The sequence below is a fragment of the Microcaecilia unicolor genome, chromosome 4 (genome assembly GCF_901765095.1).
Source record: "Microcaecilia unicolor chromosome 4, aMicUni1.1, whole genome shotgun sequence".
NCBI lineage: Eukaryota > Metazoa > Chordata > Amphibia > Gymnophiona > Siphonopidae > Microcaecilia > Microcaecilia unicolor.
The window spans coordinates 261,933,749-261,957,756 of NC_044034.1; the positions used below are offsets into that span (position 1 = coordinate 261,933,749).

Below are 24,008 nucleotides of genomic sequence, written 5' to 3' on the forward strand. Positions count from 1 at the left end.
CATATTACTCATCTTAAATCCTCCCACTTGCTTCCAATTTCTTACCACATTACTTATAAAATCCTTGTACTAGTTTACAAAACCCTCGCAACCTCTGAACCCATTTATAATTTAAGATACCTTACCCCATATTCACAGACTTGTGCCTTAAGATCCTCTGAACTTAATCTCCTTTCTGTTCCGTCTCACAGATATTCCATGAACAGAGCAGACATTCTTTGCATACCAAGGTCCCAAGCTATGGAACTCTCTACCATCACACTTTCGCCAAATTACGTCATTAGTCCTCTTTAAAACTGAACTTAAACCTTTCTATTTCGTGACGCTTACACCTAATTTTTATTTCAGATGGGGCTGCTTTCCTGACTGACAGTCTTTTTTTCCCAACCCCTTACTGTTTTTCCCTGTCTCCCCTCCTTTCCTATTAATTTTGTAGTTCTACCCAGTTTTCTCTTTCATGTAAATTATGTACGTCGCTCATTTCTTTTATTTTCTTTATACGCCACCTAGATAGTTTGCTCTGTTAGGCGGACTAGCAACAATCTGTCCAAAGGAAAGCGTTTGGAAACCCCAAATTGGAGCCTTGTGACAATGGATGCAAATCTCTCACAGATTGAGGGACACAAAGTCGATGGCCCTTGGTGGAAACTCAGTGGCCGATCGACCATCTGGATCAACTTAGCTCTCCTGGAGTTTTGTCAGCTACTTCAAAATAAAGTGGTAAGGATACTCTGGCAGCATGACGTCAGTATCTCATATCAACAAATAAGGAGAATAAGAAGTCTAAGTGGCAGAAGAGGTGCAGATGTTGATGGTTTGGGTGGAAGAGAATCTAGAAGACATCTTGGTAGCACATATGGCTGGGACCCAAATATCTGTGTGGATTACCTCTGCAGGAATTTCTTGTTTCCAGGAGAATGGAGTCTAGCGAAGGATGCTTTCTTGGAATTGGTACATTGTTGGGGTTATCTGATCATGGACCTGATGTCAACAGGCCTTTTTCAGTCTGGAAAAAAGATTGGAAGTCAACAGGAAGAGATGCCTTAATTCATCCATGCCTATGGTTTTGGTCTTCTGTATATATTTCCATTGTTGCCACTCGGTAGGCAGAGTCACTCAAAGGATAGAAAAGCATTGAGCTCTACCAAGTGTTGATTGTGACAAATTGGCCAAGAAGACCCTGTTATGGGAATTTAATGAATCTTGAAAGTAGATGATCTAGCTGTGGTAAACAGGGAGCATCTGTTGGTTGAAGGCTTGATAACTCAGAGACGTCTAGCATGTTTTTGTCTTACGACTTGGCTCTTAAGAGGGCAAAGTTAAAGAAAAAAAGGCTATTTGAGTAAGGTGATTGCTACCTTGTTACATTCTAGAAAAAGGTTTACCTCAGCATACATAAGGGTTTGGAGGATTTTTGAGAATGTGTCGTGTTTTTCTTTCATTCTGTTGTAGACATTATGGGTTTCTTGCAAAGTGGTTTGTACAAAAAGCTGGCATTCACCTGCTTTGTCCTGTTTTAGTGGTGTAGTGAAGGGAAAAGATCTTGGCTTCACATCCAGACATGGTACATTTTTTTCCATGGGGTTAGACTTATTAATTCATTGTGTTATAGGTTAATTCTCCTCTGAAATTTAAACGTGGGTCTTGTTTACCTTAGTTCAGCCTCCTTTTGAACCTTTGGATTCCGCAACCTTAAAAGATAATTGCCCTTAAGACAGTCTCTTGTAGCTATTTGTTCAGCTAGACGAATTTCAGAATAAAAAACCTTGTCCTTTAGAGAACCTTTTTTGGCCTTTAACAAGAAAAATATGCTTAGACCAGTTCATCCTTCCTTCCCAAAGTGATATCATCCTTCCATCTAAATCAGACTAACTTTCTACCTGTTCTTCAGGATCTTAAAAATGAGAGTAATGCAGTTGCCTTGTACAAATTGCATGTTGAAGTAGTACCTGAAGAGTACAGAGGCAATAAAGAAATCAGATAAGCTGTTTATTCTTTTTAGTTGAGCTCATAAAGGAGGAGCATCAAAAGTGACAACCACTTGATGGGTTAGAGGTTATTGCTTCTACGTATATATTCAAGAAGTTTGGAAGCTCAAATACAAATCAACCTATGCATCCAGCTTTTTCTACATAAGCACACAACTATGGAACGCATTACCAAAAGCCGTGAAAACAACTTATGATCACCTAAACTTCCGGAAATCATTAAAAACTAACCTGTTCAAAAAGGCATACCCTACTGACCCAACTTAAATGTCTGTACCCTGCAACACAACGAAACCAAAGCTCGTAATGGACATATAATAACTCGTCCTCTCTGAGATTCCTTAATGTGTCTGTACACACGAACCTTGTTCTACCACATTACTGTATTTGTTCATACCGGAATTGGCAAACGCCTTTACGTGTAAGCCACATTGAGCCTGCAAATAGGTGGGGAAATGTGGGATACAAATGAATAAATTCTACAAGGGGTCAGTCTGCTTCTTAGAGTACTCCTTAGTTCCTCCTTATGAAATTTGCAAAGCAGCTACCTGGATATCTATGCACTTTTACATCTGTCACTACAGAATGGCTGTTCCGGCTTGAAGTAATGCAATCCTTGGGGCCAAAGTGTTGGCAGCAGTAAATACTGCTTTAATACATCCCAAATATCTGGACTGGTCTGGTGGGATAAGGAAGGGTAAAGATGGGAGGGGGAGATATGACATTTACGTAAGGAGAGTAAATAAAAGCAAGAAGAAAAGGAAACCGATATGGTTCTCCAAACAAGTGGCTAAGAAAATAAAGGCAAAAGAGATGGTGTTCATGAAATACAGGAAAACGCAAGAAGAAAAATACAGAAAAGTATACCGGGAGGTACATCTAGCGAAAGCAGAGGCAGAAGAGCAAATGGCTAGAAATGTGAGGAAGGGAGACAAAATTTTTTCAGGTATATTAGTGAAAGAAGGAAGGCTAGAAATGGAATTATGAGACTGAAAGATGCTGTGGAGAGCAAAACTTTTTTTCTATGTTCATGGAAGAAAATCCTGGAGAAAGGACCACAATCATCTGGTAAAGGTACATTTAAGAATGGAATGGATATTACACCATTCACAGAAGAAAATGTTTATGAACAACTTGAAAAATTGAAGGTGGACAAAGCCACGGGGCTGAATGGGATTCATCCCAGGATATTGAGGGAGCTTAGAGAGATTCTAGTGGGTCCTCTTAAAGATTTGTTTAATAAATCCTTGGATACGGGAGAGGTTCCGCGGGATTGAAGAAGAGCAGATGTGGTCTCGTCTCTCTTCACAAAAGTGGCAACAGAGAAAAAGGCCGGTAAGCCTCACCGGTATTGGAAAAGTAATGGATGCATTGCTGAAGGAAAGGACAGTGAATTTCCTGGAATCCAATGACTCACAAGATCCGAGGCAACTTTGGATTTCAGCAAAGCCTTTGACATGGTCCCTCATAGAAGGCTCTTGAATAAACTTGAAAGGCTGGAGTTAGGACCAAAAGTGATGAACTGGATTAGAAACTGGTTGACGGACAGACGTCAGAGGGTGTTCTTGCAGCCAAGCCTCACCCTGGTGTTTCTACTTCCAAGCCTCATTCTTACTTGTGACATCATCAGTGAATGCCTTTATAAAGCACCTGGGAACTTTAAGGCTTTGCCTTCGCAACAGAGGTCTTCAGATGAGTCTTCATCTGTGTGTGTTTGTTGCAGTTCCAGCCCTGCTTGTTCCTGTCCTGCCAGCCTTCAGCTTCTGTTCCAGTCCTGCTTGTTCCAGTCTTGCTTGGTCTAGTCCTTCCTGCCTTCAGCTTCCGCTCCAGTCCTGCTTGTTCCAGTCCTGCCTGTCTTCCCTGTCAATGTGGAAGCTGAAACGAGTTAAACCTTTTTTCCCAAAGGAAATATTTCGCAACTTGGTACGATCCATGGTACTAAGCCACCTTGACTACTGCAACAGAATCTATGTGGTATGCAAAGAACAAATCATAAAAAAAACCTCCAAACTTCTCAAAACACAGCAGCCAGGCTTATATTTGGAAAAGCAAGATTCGAAAGCGCCAAACCCCCCTACGAGAAAAACTGCACTGGCTCCCAATCAAAGAACGTATTGCGTTCAGAATCTGCACCCTGGTTCATAAAATCACATACGGCGAAACCCTGGGATATATGATGGACCTCATAGACCTACCAATCAGAAATACATCAAGGTCATCACAAACATATCTAAATCTCCACTACCCAAGCTGCAAAGGTCTCAAATACAAATTAACCTATGCACCCAGCTTCTCCTATATGACACAACTATGGAACGCACTACCAAACGCCATGAAAGCAACATATGACCACCTAAACTTCCGGAAACTACTAAAAACTAACCTGTTCAAAAAGGCATACCCTAACGATCCAACTTAAATGTCTTAACTCTGCAACATAACGTAACCAAAACTCGTACAGGACATAACTCTTTCTCCTCACGATTCCCCAATGTGTCTGTCACACATGAACTCTACTCTGCCACAACATCACTCTGTATTTGTTCATACCGATATTGGCGATCGCCTCTACGGTAACATGTAAGCCACAGTGAGCCTGCAAATAGGTGGGAAAATGTGGGATACAAATGTAACAAATAATAATAATTTTAAATACCTTTTAATATATATGCACAGGAGGCAGGCCTATTTTATTTGAAAGGAAGCAATGGCATGAAGGAGTGATAGGATGAAGTTGGAAGAGGATAGACTCGAATATATGAAAATTATTTCTTTACGGAAAGGATAATGGATACATCAAACTGCCTCCCAGTTGGGGTGGTAGAGACAAGAACTGTCTGAATTCAAGAAAGTATTGGCAAGTACCAAGGATCACTATAGGAGAGGAAGGGATTGGAGAGCTTAGTAGTTGGTACGGATGGGCAGGCTGTGCATGGTCTTCATTTGATGTCATGTTTCTATATAACCCCAGACCATAATAGAACAGTCTTTGAGCTTAATGGTTGGCAAGATGTTCTGTTCTTTAAATGCTTCACCCTTTTCTCTAAATGTATGTTGTGTGTTTGTGACTAATTCAGTTTTCATTTCTTCAGTTTTTATAGGTTACAGTTCTGCAGATCTGACCAGTGCTAGTCAGTTCTTCTGTTAGAGATTTTTCTTGGTCTTCCAGACCTTGCCTTCACTTCAACAGTTCCATGTAACTACTTTTTCTTAAAAATGCCTCGGAGTTGAAATTGCTAGAGATTTTTAAAAAACCTTCCCCTGTTTTATAAGTGTGTATTATCTTCATTTTCAAATGCCAAGACAGCTACTTAAGACTCATGGTTCTTGAAAGTTAGCTAAACTGTGGAATTGTCTTTACACAACTAATAGTAGGCTTAACAAGTCATTAAAAGTCTCTCTTATCAAGCTGCACTAATGGTTACCGCTCGGCAACGCTAACGGAGCCCATTCAAAGTGAATGGGCTTTGTCTGCATTGCTGCACCAGGAACCACTAGCATGGCTTGATAAGAGGCCCTAAACATTTTGGTCATTAAGTTTGGGGGGGGGGGGGAGGAGGGGGGAATCAACTGGAAGGGTGTCTAAACTTTTGCACCTGCCATAGTCATGTTGTTATTTTCAGTCTGATAAACTGAGGAAAGAGACACTATGCATTAAAATGTGCAGAAAGATATATTTTTTGGTGTTTAATAGTTTGTTGTTGTTTTTTAAAACACTGATTATTATTAGATCAGTTATTAAAATACTAGTAAAAAAGCCCCGTTTCTGATGCAAATGAAACGGGGGGGGGGGGGGGGGGGCTAGCAAGGTTTTCTTCTGTGTGCATGTGGGAGTGTGTGTGTCCCTGCCCTCTCTCCCCTCCCCCCTCTGAGTCCTTCATTGTTACAGAGAGAGCGATTTGATTTCCTGCTTTGCTGTTTTCCTTCACTGTTTGTGTTAGAGAGAGAGCGAGGGCGGGGCAGACACTCATGGGGAAACAGGATATCTCTCCCCCTTCACACTTCCGGCTGGAGGCTTCATAGAACGTTGCTGTTGCCTTTTATATATAGAGATAAATGTTAATAGGCTTGATATTTGTTATGGTTCATTTACTAACAGCATGTGTGCTGTTAATCACCCCATCTGAGTCAGAGTCCATATCTAAATTAATAGGAAGTTTTATTTTAAGTTCTTGTATATAATTTGACTAGAGGTTCCTAAACTTTGTAGTCATTTGAATATTTAGGGGGTAGGGGAGTGATGAGTTAAAACTAGAACTGAAGTGCATAATCTATCTTATCTTTGCTGTCCCACTGTTGGTTAATCATGAAGATTCTCATTTCCTTCTTTCTTTACATTCGATTTTTCAGTATTTCTCAGAGAAATTAATTCTTTTAAAAAGTACAGAAGTTCTTACTGTTAAAACCCAATTTTTAAATTTTTTCACCAGTTTATATTAAGAAAGAAAGTGAAACAGAGGCAGCATCTGAAGATGTCATCATTGTATATGAACTTACTCCTACCCCTGAGCAAAAAGCTCTTGCTGAAAGCCTTCATCTGCCAAAAACATTCTTCTGTTACAAGAACAGACCAGATTATATAAGTGACGAGGCGGAGGATGGTATGTTTTTTTTTTTGTTTGTTTTTCTTATTTTAATATCTTCAAGTGTTTAAAGATAAAAGCCTTTGATGCTTAGACAGGATTGGTTAGACAACCAGACTGCTTTCTCCATGCCTTTACTTTCTGTGTTACAATGAGTCTGGCTATTAGACTAAACAGTGTCTGTGCCCTCTCTTTGCTTTCTGAACAATGTTGGATTTATCTGACAACCTCTATTGTGTAATTTAGTTCCCTTGTCTTTTGTGTGCTGCTCCCTATTATATTAATAGAGTTCTTTTCTATTTCTTTGGTACTGGCTATTTTGCTTTGAAAAGCGGTATATTAAAACCAAATAAACCATAAATGGGGCAGAGACTTAATATAATTAAGATCTGACCTTTTGAAATTGATAAATTTATGCTGCCTGAAAAACATGTATCATATTTCATTTTAAATTAACAGACGAAGACTTTGAAACAGCTGTAAAGAAGCTTAATGGACGACTGTATCCCGATGATCCTCCTAATTATAGTACCTCACAGTATCCTGCAACAGGTAAATAGATAAGTCTCTGAAATGGTTTAGGTGAAATGCATATAAGTCTGTAGCATCTTACTCAACCTATACCATAAGGCACTGTGGCATCTGTATATTCTTTAGGTCAAGAATTTCTGTAGACCGTACACTTTTAAATCTATTGTTTTTGTTGGCGACAGAACTTATGGCTTGAGTACTGTGATTTTATTTTCTGTCTACTTGCTTGAGGTTCTTATATTTAGGATGACAAATCTTGTCCCAAGATAGCCATCCCACTCCTGAACCAGTCTTTTCAGGTATTGGGGTACAGTCTTGATGAGGCCTGATGTTCCCTCGTGGCCAAGATGGCTTCAGTTTGGCAGAGTAAATGAAAAAAAAAAGGTATTTCAGTCTGAACTGTGGTACAAAGAACATTACTAACAAGCAAACATAAGATCATAGGTGTTGCCATACAAGCAGTCTGAAGGGTTGTTGAAAATTCATGGTTTTCATGTATCCTTCGGGCAGATTCAGACAGTCCACTAAGGAACCTCTGACAGAGAGAAAAACAAAAATAAACAGATTAGCATAAGTGGGAGGATGGGAATGAACCTGTTAAGGTTTTTGGACCAACCTTGATTTGTTTCAAGGGTTTAGGTTTACTGAGGTTGGTTATATTTTATTTGTTTTTTATATTTATTTTTTAATTATTTTGTATTGAAAACAAAAGGTAACAGATACATAGCAGTACAAGTAACAATATAACAGCATTAGTACACAAAAACTTTGTTACATAATGTTTATAGAAAAATACTACCCCCCCCCCCCCCCCCGACCTTTGAAAGCTCCTAGTATTCTTTCTGAGTAATCAATAACATTTGAGATAAAAGTCAAGACATAAATGCAACTTTAGCAGAAACCACAGTTCAGTAAGAAACAACATCAGCTATAGGTGAAAAACCAGAAAAAAACAAAATAATTAAAAGTTTTTCTGAACACATGCCCTCTAATGATATGGCACCGCAGCCCATTTAATTTCAAATCTGACCATACAGCCTTTTAGTGTTGCATCAATTTTCTCATATTTCTGCAGTTCAATACAGATTTGTTGCCAGGTTTCGGACCTTTGATCCTTTCAAGCCCTACCAAAGGTCATCTTGCTGGCCAAAAGCAGCGATAAAGTGAACTGTTCATTTGGTAGGTATGGTGGACAAGAGGACAGAAGGCCTAACATACATACCATAGGTCTAAACTCCCAGTGAACTCCACTCCACAGTCTAATCTGCTCCCAAATTTGCTGCCAAAAAGACATACTGGGGGGACAATCCCACCACATATGTTCATAGCTATCCAAGTGCCCACACTGATGCCAACACAGCTGCGATCCATCAGTACTAGTAGAAGAAGCACGGGCCTTGGCTGGGTGCCAATATTCTTAGCACTAACTTTTGTTGGTAGTTAGTTACAGGAGAACAATGTTTGATACATTCATAAATTAGTATCCAATCCCCCTGGTCAAGAGTTCCTACCAACCATTCCCATACTTCCTCTTGGGCTTGTCTTGCTTTGGTGCCAAGTCCATGAGAGCATTATATAATCTGGACAGTAGCTTTTTATTAGTAATTGATTTAAAGAGAATAACTTCTACTACTTTTGGTTTTCTATTAAAATTAAACCCACTTTTTCTCTGCAGCAGATCTTGAACTTGAAAATACTGAAAGAAAAGGATCTTTCACCCTATGAGGTGCTGCAGTTATTGATGTGACAAAAAGGAGCCCTGTGGGCACAGATCTCTGCAGTATTTCAAGTCTAACATTTCTAAATCCCCTCCGCCGAGGTCCAAGATAGGCTGAAGACAAAGGTGAATTTAGCAACATACTGTACAGGTGTATCTGGCCAGAGATTCCCATTTGCAAGTTAAGCAATTCCCAGTGATAGTGAAGTCCTCCCAGAAATATATGATTGGAAATCCACAAAATCTGCTCCCCCCACCATCACCACATGCTATCAAAATATCAAAAATAGACCTGGGTGCCAAAAATTCCTTTTCAATATGCACCCAATGTTTTCCCATTGATTGGTCGTGATGAGCTTTTAAGCATGCAATTATGGCAGCTCTATAATATGTCAAGAGAAATCCCAAAACTAACAAACTGTACAGAGAGAAAATAAACACAATATGCTGTAAACTCTCTGATGAAAAATGCAGATAGTATTAAGACCTCGCAAAGGGCTGAACCACTGTTAACCACTTATTCCACTCTATAAAAATGTATATGTACATATGTATACATTGTGTATGTGTGTGTGTGTATATATATATATATATATATGTATATCTGTGTGTATGTCTATGTGTGTATACACACATGTCTGTATATGTGTGTGTATGTGTCTATATATGTGTTGTATGTGTCTGTGTGTATATACAGTGCAATCCGCTTAAGTTCAAGAGTCTGGGACCAAAGAAATACATGCAGGTAACCGGAGCGTGCACTCAACCGTTGTGACCCAAAAAAGAAACTTGACATCTGATAAACATATGTACAGTACTGTTTAATATACGTACAGTATACAGTCTCTGTTAACTGACGTTAGGCTTACTTGAAGTAATCAGTCATAATCTTCTTTACACTCTTGTCTGTGAGTTCCATAGACTACGTCTGCCAGACGGTAAAAACTGTCATAGCACTGACATCCAGTGGCCTCCAGATAGGCCCGCAAGGTGTTGAGACTCTCCAGCGCTCTTGCAAAAATGACAGGAGGTTGTTGAATTTTGTCAGCATGTGCCTCGCTGCTCATTTCATCATCTGTTTCATCATCAGCTGTTGCCTGCATGTAGGCACATACCTGAACATCAGTGCTGTCGTCAGCTGTTTGTAGATCGTAATCAACAGCTACGTAGTGATGAAACTCTTTTTCAGTAACACCGGCTGGGATGTCAATATCCTCTTCATCTGACGTGTTTGCAACAGCTGCACCTGTTTTGTCCCTCTCCACATCCCTAACAAAGCTTGCCTGCTTGTAGAAGTTCACAATGGTTGTCTGTGTGACATGATTCCAGGCTTCTTTCTGCATATGTAGGGAATCCAACAGTGATAGATTACGAGCCAGTTCAACAGCACGTTTATCCTTGCCAGTCTGGCCATCCATAACGCTCATCAGACGACGTAGCACAACAGCCCGATAATGTTTGAAATTGGCTATTATGCCCTGATCCATAGGTTGGATCAGAGAGGTAGTATTTGGTGGCAGGAAGACCACCTTGACGTTAGCCTGACATCATCATTGTGTGCAGCACAGTTATCACAAAGCAGCAACAATTGATGCTTTTGTGCCCATATTCTAGTGTCTAACTTCTTTAGCCACTGCTTCCAAATTTTTCCAGTCATCCATGAATTTGTGTTAGCCTCGTATGACACAGGAAGTCGCTTAACATTCTTAAAGCAACAGGGCTGTTTGCTCTTTCCAGTGACTAGTGGTTCCAACTTCTCACTCCCATCCATATTGCAGCAAAGGAGGATCGTCAGTCGGTCCTTCAACGTTTTACTTCCTGTAGTTTCGGTTTGTTTGAATGCAAGTGTTCCATCAGGAATCGCTCGCCAGTAGAGTCCGTTTTTGTCAGCATTGAAAATGTCACGAGATGCAAACTCGTTCAAGATGGTAGGAAGAACTGAAACAACCCAATTTTCAGGACCAAAGTCATCAGCGTCTTGTTTTTCACCATGCTGTTTCTTGAATTTTATGCTGTTCCTCTCCTTCCATCTTTCCAACCATCCAACAGTGGCTTTGAATTCAGTTAGTCCAAGACTTTCAGCTAACTGATTAGCTTTCTCCATAAGCAGTGGACCACTGACAGGAAACTGTCTGCTCCTGACTCGAGAAAACCACCGAAGAAGAGCATCTTCTACCTTCCTCAGCTTTTCCCGCCCGTTTTCGTTTCCGGTGTGGATTTGTATTGTTTTGCCAGTGTTCCAGAAGCTGGTCTTTCTGCTTCAAGATATGTGAAATTTGACTGGGATTGACACCATATTCTTTAGCAATAGATGCTTGACTTTGTTTTCTAATTTTTTAAGAACTTCTATTCGTTCAGCCAGTGTTAGTCTTACAGTTGCGCGATGGCGACTCCTCCAGTGTACACTCTAACAACATTCTTTCGCTTATTCTACCTGTGGTAGTTAACCAACAAGATTTCAAATTTACCGCCCCTTTGTCACGTGCCAATCGGCTTCCATATTCCATGCACATGCTTATGCGGAGTCTTTCCTGCATAGGAGCGGTCTTGAACCATGCATATAAGCAAATCTTGCACTTATCAGTGGTGCACTAAACCGAAGTTTGTCCCCATAGAAATTGATGGCGCCAAAAACGGGACTGAATTACGGCATGCAGTGAAACAGAGCATGCACTTATCTAACGTGCACTTAAATGGAGTGCACTGTATGTGTTTGTGTGTGTGTATGTGTATGTGTATATTAAAAATGAGACCCCCCTCAGTGTAAGAGCACTGAAAGGTAACTTGAATTGATCACTTTTGATTAGCAGCTGATAAGTCAAGAGAAACGGCCAATGCTATATTTCCTGTATTAAGAATAATATGCAAATCACAGAGAAAAGTGGATAGTATGGTCTCTGTACTATGAAAAGGACGAAGGCCAGCCTGCCAAGGGTGGAGAATTAAGAGGTGTTTGATATGCAAAGAGTTGTTCAAAAACATTCTCTTAAGATTTTGAACAGAAAGCTGAGATTAGAAACAGGTCGACAGTGAGAAGAGTGGGGTCATGAGAGGGCTTTTTTTTTTAGCACTGAACGGATCATGGCTTTCTTCCAGAGAAGAGGAACAATCCCTGAAGAGAGGCTACAGCAGATCATAGATAAAATATATGGCAATAGGCCTTGAGTGGATGATTTCAGCCAGGGAATAGGGATGGAGTCATGAAGTGGTTTTCATATGAGCTAACGTAGTAGAAAGAGACCAAAGTGTAGGGAGGTCATAAGCAGACTATATTGAGGCACCAACCAATACTAAGTTAAGGTGTGGAGATGGAGGTAGTGATTTTTGCAGCAGGTCTATTTTATTGATAAAAGCGGTAGCTAGTGCCGGCGAAGGGTAGTCCAGTATTGGAAACGTTGGTGGATGGGGGTTAAAAGAGCAAGTGAAGTAAACCAAAAAAGACATCAAGCAGGGTTTGAGGAGGATTTAACTAGTCTGGAGTAATGTGCAGTTTTAGTCTGCCTTAAATGATAATTGTATGTGCGAAGTTCGGACTTACAAAGATTTTAAGCAGTGGCAATGTGGCATTTGTGCCAGTGGCATTCGGGTTGTCTCAAGATGCAGTTGCATAGTCTGAGCTCATGAGTTAAACCAAGGTGCTGTACGAGGATGAGATGTCAATATACAGAAGGGAGCAAAGGTATCTAGACTGGCATTAATGGAACATTCCCGTTGCTTGTCAATAAAGGACAAGGAATAAAAACTGGCGGGAAACATAGCCATGAAGAGAAGGGCAGATATCCGGATCAAAACAATGAAGACATCTAGATTATGAGGAGATGTAACGGGAGCACTGATGAGTTAAGAGGTATGTCATGAAACGCCTAGCCACCCACCTAGGGTTACCCAGTGGTCACTTCAAGGGTCTGTCCCCAGTACAGCACAGGTCTGCCTGCACCTGCTGCTTGTGCTCTACACTAGCACCCTTCTCTCACCAGCTGGGTCACAACCGCCTCTGGGTGAGTCTTCCACTTTCAAAATATACCCAGTGATTTCTAGGTTACTGGGGCCACACTCCCAGTGGTCCCACAGTTTCCAGAAATCACTCACAGACCCAACACACAAACCACCAGGACTTTTAGTCCAGCAGGCAGAATCAATAAACAATTGTTTATTGTCTTAAAAATATATTGAACAATGAACAAAAAATATGCAATCAGCAAACAATAACAGGTAACTGAAATATGGATCAATTGTAACACTCCTAAACATTTGTTTACTTTCTAAAAAGTACCTGGGGAGATCAGGACATATAGCTGCTTACCAGTTATCAATGGAACGGTTTTTTTACAGGGCTTCAGTAAAGAGCTTTCTCTCTGTCTGTCTCTCTCTCTCTCTCTCTCTCTCTTCTCCCTTGTTGAAACTAGATACAAAACCAGTACACTCTAAAGGAAATGAGCTGCTGGGCCAATCAGAGTCGAGTCAACAAGATTTCAGCAATATACTGCTTCTTCCTTCCTGTTTGTCTTAAACTAAAGAAAATAACGTTCCATTCTCTAACAGCTTTACAGCAAAGAAACACCACCTGCTGACCAAATAAGAGAACGATTGTCAAAAGTATTACTGACTTCATTGGTAGGGAGAACATGTTTGGTGAGACCAGTACCTAAGGTGAATGATGATAACAATAGTTTTGGGATGGAAGGGAGGGAACATCAAAGTGGACATTGAAGTCACCCATTATAAGAAGGTTGGAAAAGCTTAATAAAACATCACTAAGAGTTTGGAAGAGAGGTCTATATGGGGCTAATTTTCCTGCCAATATGCGTGAGCTTTTTTTAGAATTGGACCGATAGGAGGACTTGACGATCTCCTGGCTTGGGTGTATCAATGATTCTTCTCCCCCAAATGCTATATTTATTCATGGCTCTGCCCATTTCTTTGCCTGCTATCATTTTTGGGAAGGTTTAGGCCTCTGTGAGCTGGACCAGGTGTGGGAGGAAGGGGAGATTCTCCCATTTGATGAGTTATGCGAGGAATATGGACTCCCTCTTTCCCATGCCTTCCAATACCACCAACTTCGAGACTTTATTGTACGAAGGGCAAAGGGTGATCTGAGTTTGACCGAGACTCTTTTGGAGCGAGTGTTAGCTAATGGGGGAGGGAAAGGTGGAGTTTCTAGGATATATCGAGCTCTTCTTTCATATCGTAAACCTATTGTATATTATTTGTCTAAATGGGAGAGAGCATTAGGTGTATACTATGAATGTACACAATGGGAGTAGGAGTTTAAGTTCCTACTTCAGGTCTCTGTCTCTAGTGCCTTGGTGGAAAATGGGCATACAATACTCCCCAGCGTTTAGCTAAGATATTTCACTTGAGGTCAGCTTTGTGCTGGCGTCACTGTGGGCTGGAGGGAGATATGTTTCACATTTGGTGGTCTTGCCCCCACACGCGGACGTTTTGGGCTACTGTTTTGAAATTCATTTTCAGTGTAACTACAGTTAACTGTCCTATGAAAATGGACTGTTGTCCTCTGCATTTTAAACCCCGTGGATTTAAAAAGCCTATTCATCGCTTCGCCACACAGCAAACTGGTTTTAGCAGGGGCGTGGAAGAGCCCTACTCTCCCTGGCCTTCGGACAATTTTACACAAGTTGGACTACATTCATTTGATGTCTAAGTTAACTGCAATGCGTACAGGACATCTATTAACATACCATAAGATCTGGGACTTATATGTTCAGTGGACCTCTCGTCCAGACGCTTCCTTGCTCACTCCTTAACCGTTAGAGGGAGTTTCTTTATGGGGGGGGGGGGGGAGAGACAGGGTAGGAGATGATGTAAGTGAGCTCTATCTCAGCATTTGTTCTCATGCTTCTTTTGAAAGGATTGGATTATTGTTGTATTGATACATGACATTTTTTCTTTGCTGTTACTATCTTTCTTTTTTTCAATAAAGGAAAATAAATGGAAAAGGTAAAAAAAAAAAAAAAGAGTTTGGAAGAGAGAATCTCAGTGATGTATCTGCCAAAGGGGGGCAGTATAACAGAAGAACATGAGGAGAAAAGGGTGAGAGAATCTGTATGGCAAGTACCTCCGGATAGGTGAAGGTGGAGGCCGAGACAGTTTGGGAGGATGCCTAGCCATCCTTCTTGTTCTGAAGAATCAGAGGCGTGGAAGGTTTGATAGCCTTGAGAGAGACATTGATAGAGATACGGGGTCATTACCCAGCCTAAGCCAGGTTTCAGACAAAGACTCTGAATGTGCATAGATAGCACAAGATTATTTACTAATACTGATTTAGAGCGAATAGAACAACAATTCCTTGTCATGTATACCAGACCAGTCCAGACTAATGGGTTGTGCCAATCTACCAGCGGAAGGAGACAAAGAAAATAGTTCCAAGTAAACTGCCCCTTAAGGGTATCGTGCAGCCTGGAATGTTCAGTATTTTCTCTGTCTCCTAGCGGATGGTGGACGGATCGTGCAGCTGCTCTGGATTGCTGGCTGGTAGCTCCTGTCCTAGATTCTTCTGATGACAGTGGAGCCAGGGGTGTGCTGGTAGCTGTGTTGGGGCTAGTTTTAGATGATACTCAGTGGTCCTGAGTTCCTCATCTGCCAGCTAGGGTGATATCCAGTGACCCTGGTTCCCTCCCCTCCCCTACCTGCCCTGGCTGTCTTTCTAGCAGGATGATGGTTGATTGTGGCATGGAGTAACTTGTCTCCCCTATGGAGTTCTTCTCTTTTGTGGTGGTAGGTATATCTGAATTTCTGCCTCTGAGGTAAGCCTTTATTTATTCCCGTCACTAGTGAAGAAGGTGGTTTACAAAAAAAAAAAAAGATGGAAGAAGAAACTGTTTGTTTTTTCCCTCCTTTTCTGCCTCTGAGATAAACCTTTATTAATTCCTGTCACTAGTGAAGAAGGTGGTTTACAACAACAACAAAAAAAGAAACTGTTTTTTCCCTTCTTTTCTGCCTCTGAGGTAAACATTTATTCCTGTCACTAGTGAAGAAGGTTGTTTACAAAAAAAAAGGAACTTTGTATTTCCTTTTTTTTTCTGCCTCTCAGGTAAACCTGTCACTAGTGAAGAAGATTGTTTGTTTTTTAAAAAAAGTTTAGGTTACTGATGGTATGTTGCCTATTAACTACTGTTTCAACTTGAATAATGCACATAACCCTCTCACTAATCTACTATTGAGTTACATAGGAGGAAAAGACTTCAGATGCTTAACCTTTCGTTGTTAATGCTCTGATTAACTTTATAGGGTTAATGTCTTCAATATCCCACACAGAACTATTTTGCTCGTGCTGTGGACATCAGGCTAGCTCGTCACGAGTCAAAAACCTCCAAATTTAACGCTGCTAATTTTGTTTCTATATTGTATTATATTCAAAAAGATTAATAGCACTTATCTGAGCTGTTAGCAACAGTCTGTCAGGGGACGCTCTACAGCAAGCCTCTGTTTCGCAATAAGCTTCTTTAGGAGCGATGTCCTCTGCCGTGCTGGATGCTCTGCAATATATACAGAGTTGTAAATAATGAGGGGCAGTAAGGAAGTGGATACACAGTACATATTTTGGAAAAGCTTACCTAGCAGTATTTTGCCTGTCTGGAGCACATTTACAAAATGGCCGCCGCTATTTAAACTTGCAGAACTGAGGCTCCTCCTTTTATAGGGTAGGATTTTGAATTTCTTAAAGGGACAGTCCTGAAATTGTTACTCTACAGGAAAGCATTCCATTCTATTCAGTTCTGCAAGTTTAAATAGCGGCAGCTGGACAACCCCTAGCTTCACCTGGGAAGCGACCACCATTCCCCGGGAGTTGAGCCCCCAGGTGCAGGTGGCCACCAGGACTTCGGGATACAGACGGGGTTGGACAGCCACTGACCTGGCTGGCAGGTAGTTGAAAACAGTCCAAGGGCCTAGGCCAGGGGTAGGCAACTCCGGTCCTCGAGAGCCGCAGGCAGGTCAGGTTTTCAGGATATCCACAATGAGTATGCAGGAGATTTGCATACCATGGAGGCAGTGCTTGCAAATTCATTGTGGATATCCTGAAACCTGACCTACCTGCGGCTCTCGAGGACCGGAGTGGCCTACCCCTGGCCTAGGCAGGCAGCAACACAGCGGATAGTTGAATTCAGTCCAAGGGTCTAGGCAGGCAGCAACACAGTGGGCAGTCAAGTTCAATCCAAGGGTCTAGGCAGGCAGCAACACAGCAGGTAGTTAAGTTCAGTCCAAGGGTCTAGACTGGCAGCAACACAGCGGGTAGTCAGGTTCAGTCCAAGGGTCAATCCGAAAGCAAGTAGACAGCAAAGCACACGAAATCAAGCACCAAACCTCTAAAGCAATAGAAGCCGAAGCAAGGTATGAGGGAGACTGTGGCTCTTAAATAGTTCCCCCATCAGCAATAACACTGAGCAGCTGGAGAGAATGATCGAGATTGGTGGCTCCTGGAAAAGGTGGAGCAACAGCGATAGGCGGCCAGTCCCGCACCATCAGGCATGGCGAAAGAACTGCACCGGAAGCAACCCCACTTCCGGAACGCCAACAGTCCACGTGGCCGGCCAACGTCAGCATGGCCGGCCCATCCTGACCTGTCCCTACAGCCGAGCTCACATGGCCGACTGGACCGAGCAAGACCGCCACCGGCCACCGCTATCGAGAGAGCGCTCTGAGGCGAACCAGCTGTGCGGGCCGCACTGCAGGTGAGGAACGTAACAGTTGCATCAGGGATGTGGAAGTGTATGAACAGCAAGCATGGTTGTGTGGCTTACATTTTCAATATGACATCACAAACCACTGTAGTGGGGAATTGGCACGGTTGAGAGCCTCAGATCTCGGACATTCTTTCTGACCCAACTGTCGCTTCGAGGAGGTTTTATAGTAGAGAGCAATGGTGATCCTACTACTCACAGGTGTAAGTATCCTCCTCCCTCTTTTTCTCTTCCCAGACAACTTCGGGAACTTGTTCTTGCACAATACAGTTGAGTGCCCAGAAGCCCCAGCCATCATCACACACAAAACCAGTTGTTGAGTTTAATTTATTTTATTTTTTTAAAGGCACTTTAAGTGAAGTAAAGTAACAGCTAAGTTTTTTTATATTGGACAGCGGTGTACAGTGCAAATAGCATAGTGTCTCCAACAGAGGGTAACCTCAATTCCTGTAATTGTTCTAGACAACCTTCCAGTAGGGGGGATGCAGAAAATTGTTTTTAACAAGATGAGCTCCTTATAATCCGATTGGTGGGTTTTAAAAATTGACCAGGAAGGTAACTGTCTGCAAATAAAAGAACACTCTTCCAGATTGCCCACTGAGAGAGTATCAAAATTATGCTCTCATCAGGACTTGCTTATTTTGCTTTCTAAGGAACTCTTCCCTCTTGCAGGCCAATACAATTGAATCTGATTAGCCATAGGAAAGAGCGACGGGATTTTATTCTAAGTACTTCCCATTTAAAAAAAAAAAAGTATTTTGTCTTGCCCTAGATCTAAGGGCCCTAAACAATTATCTGGCAAACAAAGTTCAAGATGATTTCCTTAGGCACCTTCATTCCCATTCTACAAAAAGAGTATAGGTTATGCTCTCTTTGACTTAAAGGATCCACGTGTTTTGCGGTAAATGTTTTCCAATGTGCTGAGAACATGGTAGGGCTTATCACCCTTTATTTAGTAGAAGGGCCCCTTAGATTGTTAGCCCTAAGGGAATAGAGAAATAACCTACATTCTCCGAGGACAAGCAGGCTGCTTGTTCTTGCGACTGGGTTGACGTCCACGGCAGCCCCCACCAACCGGAACAAAACTTTGCGGGCGGTCCCGCATGCAGGGTATGCCCACCGCGCATGCGCGGCCGTCTTCCCGCCCGTGCGCGACCGTTCCCGCTCAGTCTTTTCTTTTCCGCGCTGGAGAGAGCCGCGTTCGTCTCTCTTTCTGTCAGCCCCGGAAACCGGATCGTGTGTTCGCCGCGAGCTTTTCTTCGTTCTGTTTTTCAATTTTCTGTTTTATTTTGTTTTAAAAAAAAAACCTTGTTTTCCCTCGTCTTTTTAGAGGGGACGTCTCGTTGCAGCCTTGTGGCCGCGCGGTCGAGTTATTTTTCGAGGCGTGACTTTTACCGCCACCATCGACGACTTTGACTTCGCCGACGTGATTTTTCCGTCGATGTCCTCGAAGGTCCCGAGTGGATTTAAGAAGCGTGGTTGGTGCGGCCGGCATATCTCGCAGACCGACACTCACGCTTGGTGCCTCCAGTGCCTCGGGCCGGAGCACGATACCAAGACGTGCACCTTGTGTCTCGGTCTCCGGAAACGGACACAGGTAGCGAGGCAAGTTCTATGGGACCGTCTTTTTGGAACTTGCGCCGGCCCCTCAACGTCGACTTCGACGGCATCGGTGTCGACGGCCGGATCTTCGGTACCGGTACCGATGTCTACGAAATCGGCACCGACCTCAGGAGCACAGGTCCCGTCGGCCCGCCGGTCTTACGGAGATGGCAGGGGTGAGCGGCCGCGTGGGCAATCGGCCCCGGTCACTCCCTCTACCCAGGGCCCTCGGGACCGAACCCTGTCAGACCCGATCCCTCGAGGCTGAGGGGGATCTACTTCCTCCTCTTCAATTCCACCAAGCGCCGATGACGGGCACCGAAAAAAGGCAAAGAAGCACCGTCATCGGTCGCCCACGGTGCATACGGCTCCCGGCGCCAGGGATGATTCGACGCCGAGGAAGCGGCAGCGCCGAGAGGAGAGGTCCCCCTCTGTAGTAGAGGTATCGTCACGCCAGGGTGCCAGCACTTCGGTGCAGTCTCCTGGACCCGACCAGCTTCCGGCACCGACACCTCTACCGGCCCCCTCGCCTTTCCTGACAGCGGGCCTAGACGAGTGCCTCCGAGCCATCCTTCCGGGGATCCTGGAAGGGCTGATGCGCCAGACTGTGCCTCGGCGCCATTGACGGAGGCGCCGGCGTGCTCTAGCCCGGTGCCGAGGCCTCCAACGCCGCTTGAGGCGCCGGTCTCGACCGCCACGCAGCTGGAGTCCCCGTCGACGTCGATGGAGGGAGCTTCATCCCAGCCGGCGCGGGAGTCCACCGCTCGACGACGCCACCGAGGCCTCGGTGCCTCGACGTTGAGCCGGGCCCGGTTGAGGACTGAGCTGCAGGAGCTCGTGTCCGACACCGAGGAAGAGGCCTCGTGGGGGGAGGAGGAGGACCCCAGATATTTCTCCTCAGAGGAGTCTGTGGGCCTTCCCTCCGACCCCACTCCTTCACCAGAGAGAAAGCTCTCGCCACCTGAGAGCCTCTCCTTTGCCTCCTTCGTCAGGGATATGTCGATTTGCATTCCCTTCCCCGTGGTCTCTGTGGATGAGCCGAGGGCTGAGATGCTCGAGGTCCTCAACTATCCATCACCACCTAGAGAGTCCTCCACGGTGCCGTTGCACAATGTCCTCAGAGACACTGCTTCGGAACTGGTTGAGACCATTATCTAATCCCACCATCCCCAAGAAAGCAGAGTCCCAATACAGGATCCACTCGGACCCAGAGTTAATGTGGCCTCAATTGCCTCATGACTCGGCGGTCGTGGACTGTGCTCTCAAGAGGGCACGGAGTTCGAGGGATACCGCCTCGGCGCCCCCGGGGCGGGAGTCTCGCACTCTGGACTCGTTTGGGAGGAAGGCCTACCAATCTTCCATGCTCGTGACCCGCATCCAGTCCTACTAGCTCTACACGAGCATACACATGCGGAATAATGTGAAGCAACTGACGGACCTGGTCGACAAGCTCCCCCCGGAGCAGTCCAGGCCTTTTCAGGAGGTGGTCAGGCAGGTGAAGGCGTGCAGAAAGTTCCTGTCCAGGGGTATATATGACACCTGTGATGTGGCATCTCGTGCTGCGGCCCAAGGTATAGTGATGCGCAGGGTCTCATGGCTGCGTGCCTTTGACCTGGACAACCGCACCCAGCAGAGGCTGGCTGATGTCCTTTGCGGGGGGGGGGGGGGGATAATATTTTTGGTGAGAAGGTCGAGCAGTTGGTGGACCAACTACACCAGCGGGAAACCGCCCTCGACAAACTCTCCCACCGGGCGCCTTCAGCATCCACCTCAGCTGGTGGACGTTTTTCCCGGGCCAGGCAGGCCTTCAACAAGCGTAGGTACACCCAGCCGGCCCGAAGGCCTCATCAGGCACAGGGACAGCCCCAACGCGCTCGTTCCCGTCAACAGCGTGCGCCTAAGCAGCCCCCTGAGCCTCCACAGCAAAAGCCGGGGACGGGCTTTTGACTGGATCCATGGGAACATAGCTGCCATCAAAGTGTCCGTACCGGACGATCTGCCAGTCGGGGGGAGGTTAAAATTTTTTCACCAAAGGTGGCCTCTTATAACCTCCGACCAGTGGGTTCTCCAAATAGTGCGGTGCGGATACGCCCTCAATTTGGCTTCCCCTCCTCCAAATTGCCCTCCGGGAGCTCAATCCTTCAGCTTCATAAGTACATAAGTAATGCCATACTGGGAAAAGACCAAGGGTCCATCGAGCCCAGCATCCTGTCCACAACAGCGGCCAATCCAGGCCAAGGGCACCTGGCAAGCTTCCCAAACGTACAAACATTTTATACATGTTATTCCTGGAATTTTGGATTTTTCCAAGTCCGTTTAGTAGCGGTTTATGGACTTGTCCTTTAGGAAACCGTCCAACCCCTTTTTAAACTCTGCTAAGCTAACCGCCTTCACCACTTTCTCCGGCAACGAATTCCAGAGTTTAATTACACGTTGGGTGAAGAAAAATTTTCTCCGATTTGTTTTAAATTTACTACACTGTAGTTTCATCGCATGCCCCCTAGTCCTAGTATTTTTGGAAAGCGTGAACAGAAGCTTCACATCCACCTGTTCCACTCCACTCATTATTTTATATACCTCTATCATGTCTCCCCTCAGCCGTCTCTTCTCCAAGCTGTATAGCCCTAGCCTCCTTAGTCTTTCTTCATAGGGAAGTCGTCCCATCCCCGCTATCATTTTAGTCGCCCTTCGCTGCACCTTTTCCAATTCTACTATATCTTCCTTGAGATGCGGCGACCAGAATTGAACACAATACTCAAGGTGCGGTCGCACCATGGAGCGATACAACAGCATTATAACATCCTCACACCTGTTTTCCATACCTTTCCTAATAATACCCAGCATTCTATTCGCTTTCTTAGCCGCAGCAGCACACTGAGCAGAAGGTTTCAGTGTGTTATCGACGACGACACCCAGATCCCTTTCTTGGTCCGTAACTCCTAACGTGGAACCTTGCATGACGTAGCTATAATTCGGGTTCTTTTTTCCCACATGCATCACCTTGCACTTGCTCACATTAAACATCATCTGCCATTTAGCCGCCCAGTCTCCCAGTCTCGTAAGGTCCTCTTGTAATTTTTCACAATCCTGTCGTGATTTAACGACTTTGAATAACTTTGTGTCATCAGCAAATTTAATTACCTCGCTAGTTACTCCCATCTCTAAATCATTTATAAATATATTAAAAAGCAGCGGTCCTAGCACGGACCCCTGAGGAACCCCACTAACTACCCTTCTCCATTGTGAATACTGCCCATTTAACCCCACTCTCTGTTTCCTATCCTTCAACCAGTTTTTAATCCACAATAGGACATTTCCTCCTATCCCATGACCCTCCAATTTCCTCTGTAGCCTTTCATGAGGTACCTTGTCAAACGCCTTTTGAAAATCCAGATACACAATATCAACCGACTCCCCTTTGTCCACATGTTTGTTCACTCCTTCAAAGAATTGAAGTAAATTGGTCAGACAAGATTTCCCCACACAAAAGCCATGCTGACTTGGGCTCAGTAATCCATGTCCTCGGATGTGCTCTGTAATTTTGTTTTTAATAATAGCCTCTACCATTTTCCCAGGCACCGACGTCAGACTCACCGGTCTATAATTTCCCGGATCGCCCCTGGAGCCTTTTTTAAAAATGGGCGTTACATTGGCCACCCTCCAATCTTCCGGTACCATGCTCGATTTTAAGGATAAGTTGCATATCACTAGCAGTAGCTCCGCAAGCTCGTTTTTCAGTTCTATCAGTACTCTAGGATGAATACCATCCGGTCCAGGAGATTTGCTACTCTTCAGTTTGCCGAACTGCCCCATTACGTCCTCCAGGTTTACCGTGAAGTCAGTAAGTTTCTCCGACTCGTCCGCTTGAAATACCATTTCCGACACCGGTATCCCACCCAAATCTTCCTCGGTGAAGACTGAAGCAAAGAATTCATTCAGTCTCTCCGCTACGTCTTTGTCTTCCTTGATCGCCCCTTTTACCCCTCGGTCATCCAGCGGCCCAACCGATTCTTTTGCCGGCTTCCTGCTTTTAATATACCGAAAAAAAATTTTACTATGTTTTTTTGCCTCTAATGCTATCTTTTTTTTTATACTCCCTCTTGGCCTTCTTAATCTGCGCCTTGCATTTGCTTTGACACTCCTTATGCTGTTTCTTGTTATTTTCAGACGGTTTCTTCTTCCAGCACAAGCAGGTACTTGTAGAGGAACTCTCCGCCCTTCTCAGCGCCAATGCGGTCGAGCCCGTGCCACCCGGGCAGGAAGGGCAGGGATTCTATTCCAGGTACTTCCTTGTGGAAAAGAAAACGGGGGATGCGCCCCATCCTAGACCTGAGAGGCCTGAACAAATATCTGGTCAAAGAGAAGTTCAGGATGCTTTCCTTGGGCACCCTTCTGCCAATGATTCAGAAAAACAATTGGCTATGTTCCCTGGATTTAAAGGACGCATACACCCACATCCCGATACTGCCAGCTCACAGACAGTATCTCAGATTCCGCCTGGGCACACGGCACTTTCAGTATTGTGTGCTGCCCTTTGGGCTCGCCTCTGCCCCACGGGTGTTCACGAAGTGCCTCGTGGTGGTTGCGGCGTATCTACGCAAGCTGGGAGTGCATGTGTTCCCATATCTCGACGATTGGCTGGTCAAGAACACCTCGGAGGCAGGAGCTCTCCGGTCCATGCAGTGCACTATTCACCTCCTGGAGCTGCTGGGGTTTGTGATAAATTACCCAAAGTCCCATCTCCAGCCAGTCCAATCTCTGGAATTCATAGGAGCTCTGCTGAATTCTCAGACAGCTCAGGCCTTTCTTCCCGAAGCGAGGGCCCACACCCTCCTGTCCCTCGCTTCCTAGACCAGAGCGTCTCAGCAGGTCACAGCTCGGCAGATGT

The 24,008-nt window shown here is 44.3% G+C and overlaps 1 protein-coding gene across 2 annotated transcripts in view; it reads left to right on the forward strand.

Moving 5' to 3' along the window:
- Positions 1 to 24,008, forward strand: part of RGPD4 (RANBP2 like and GRIP domain containing 4) — a 294,599-nt gene that overhangs the window by 173,426 nt on the left and 97,165 nt on the right. For both annotated transcript variants that reach the window (XM_030201471.1, XM_030201472.1), the window contains exons 21-22: positions 6,419 to 6,589; positions 7,031 to 7,123. In XM_030201471.1, the coding sequence (XP_030057331.1) occupies positions 6,419 to 6,589; positions 7,031 to 7,123 (264 nt within the window). The remainder of the gene's footprint in view (positions 1 to 6,418; positions 6,590 to 7,030; positions 7,124 to 24,008) is intronic.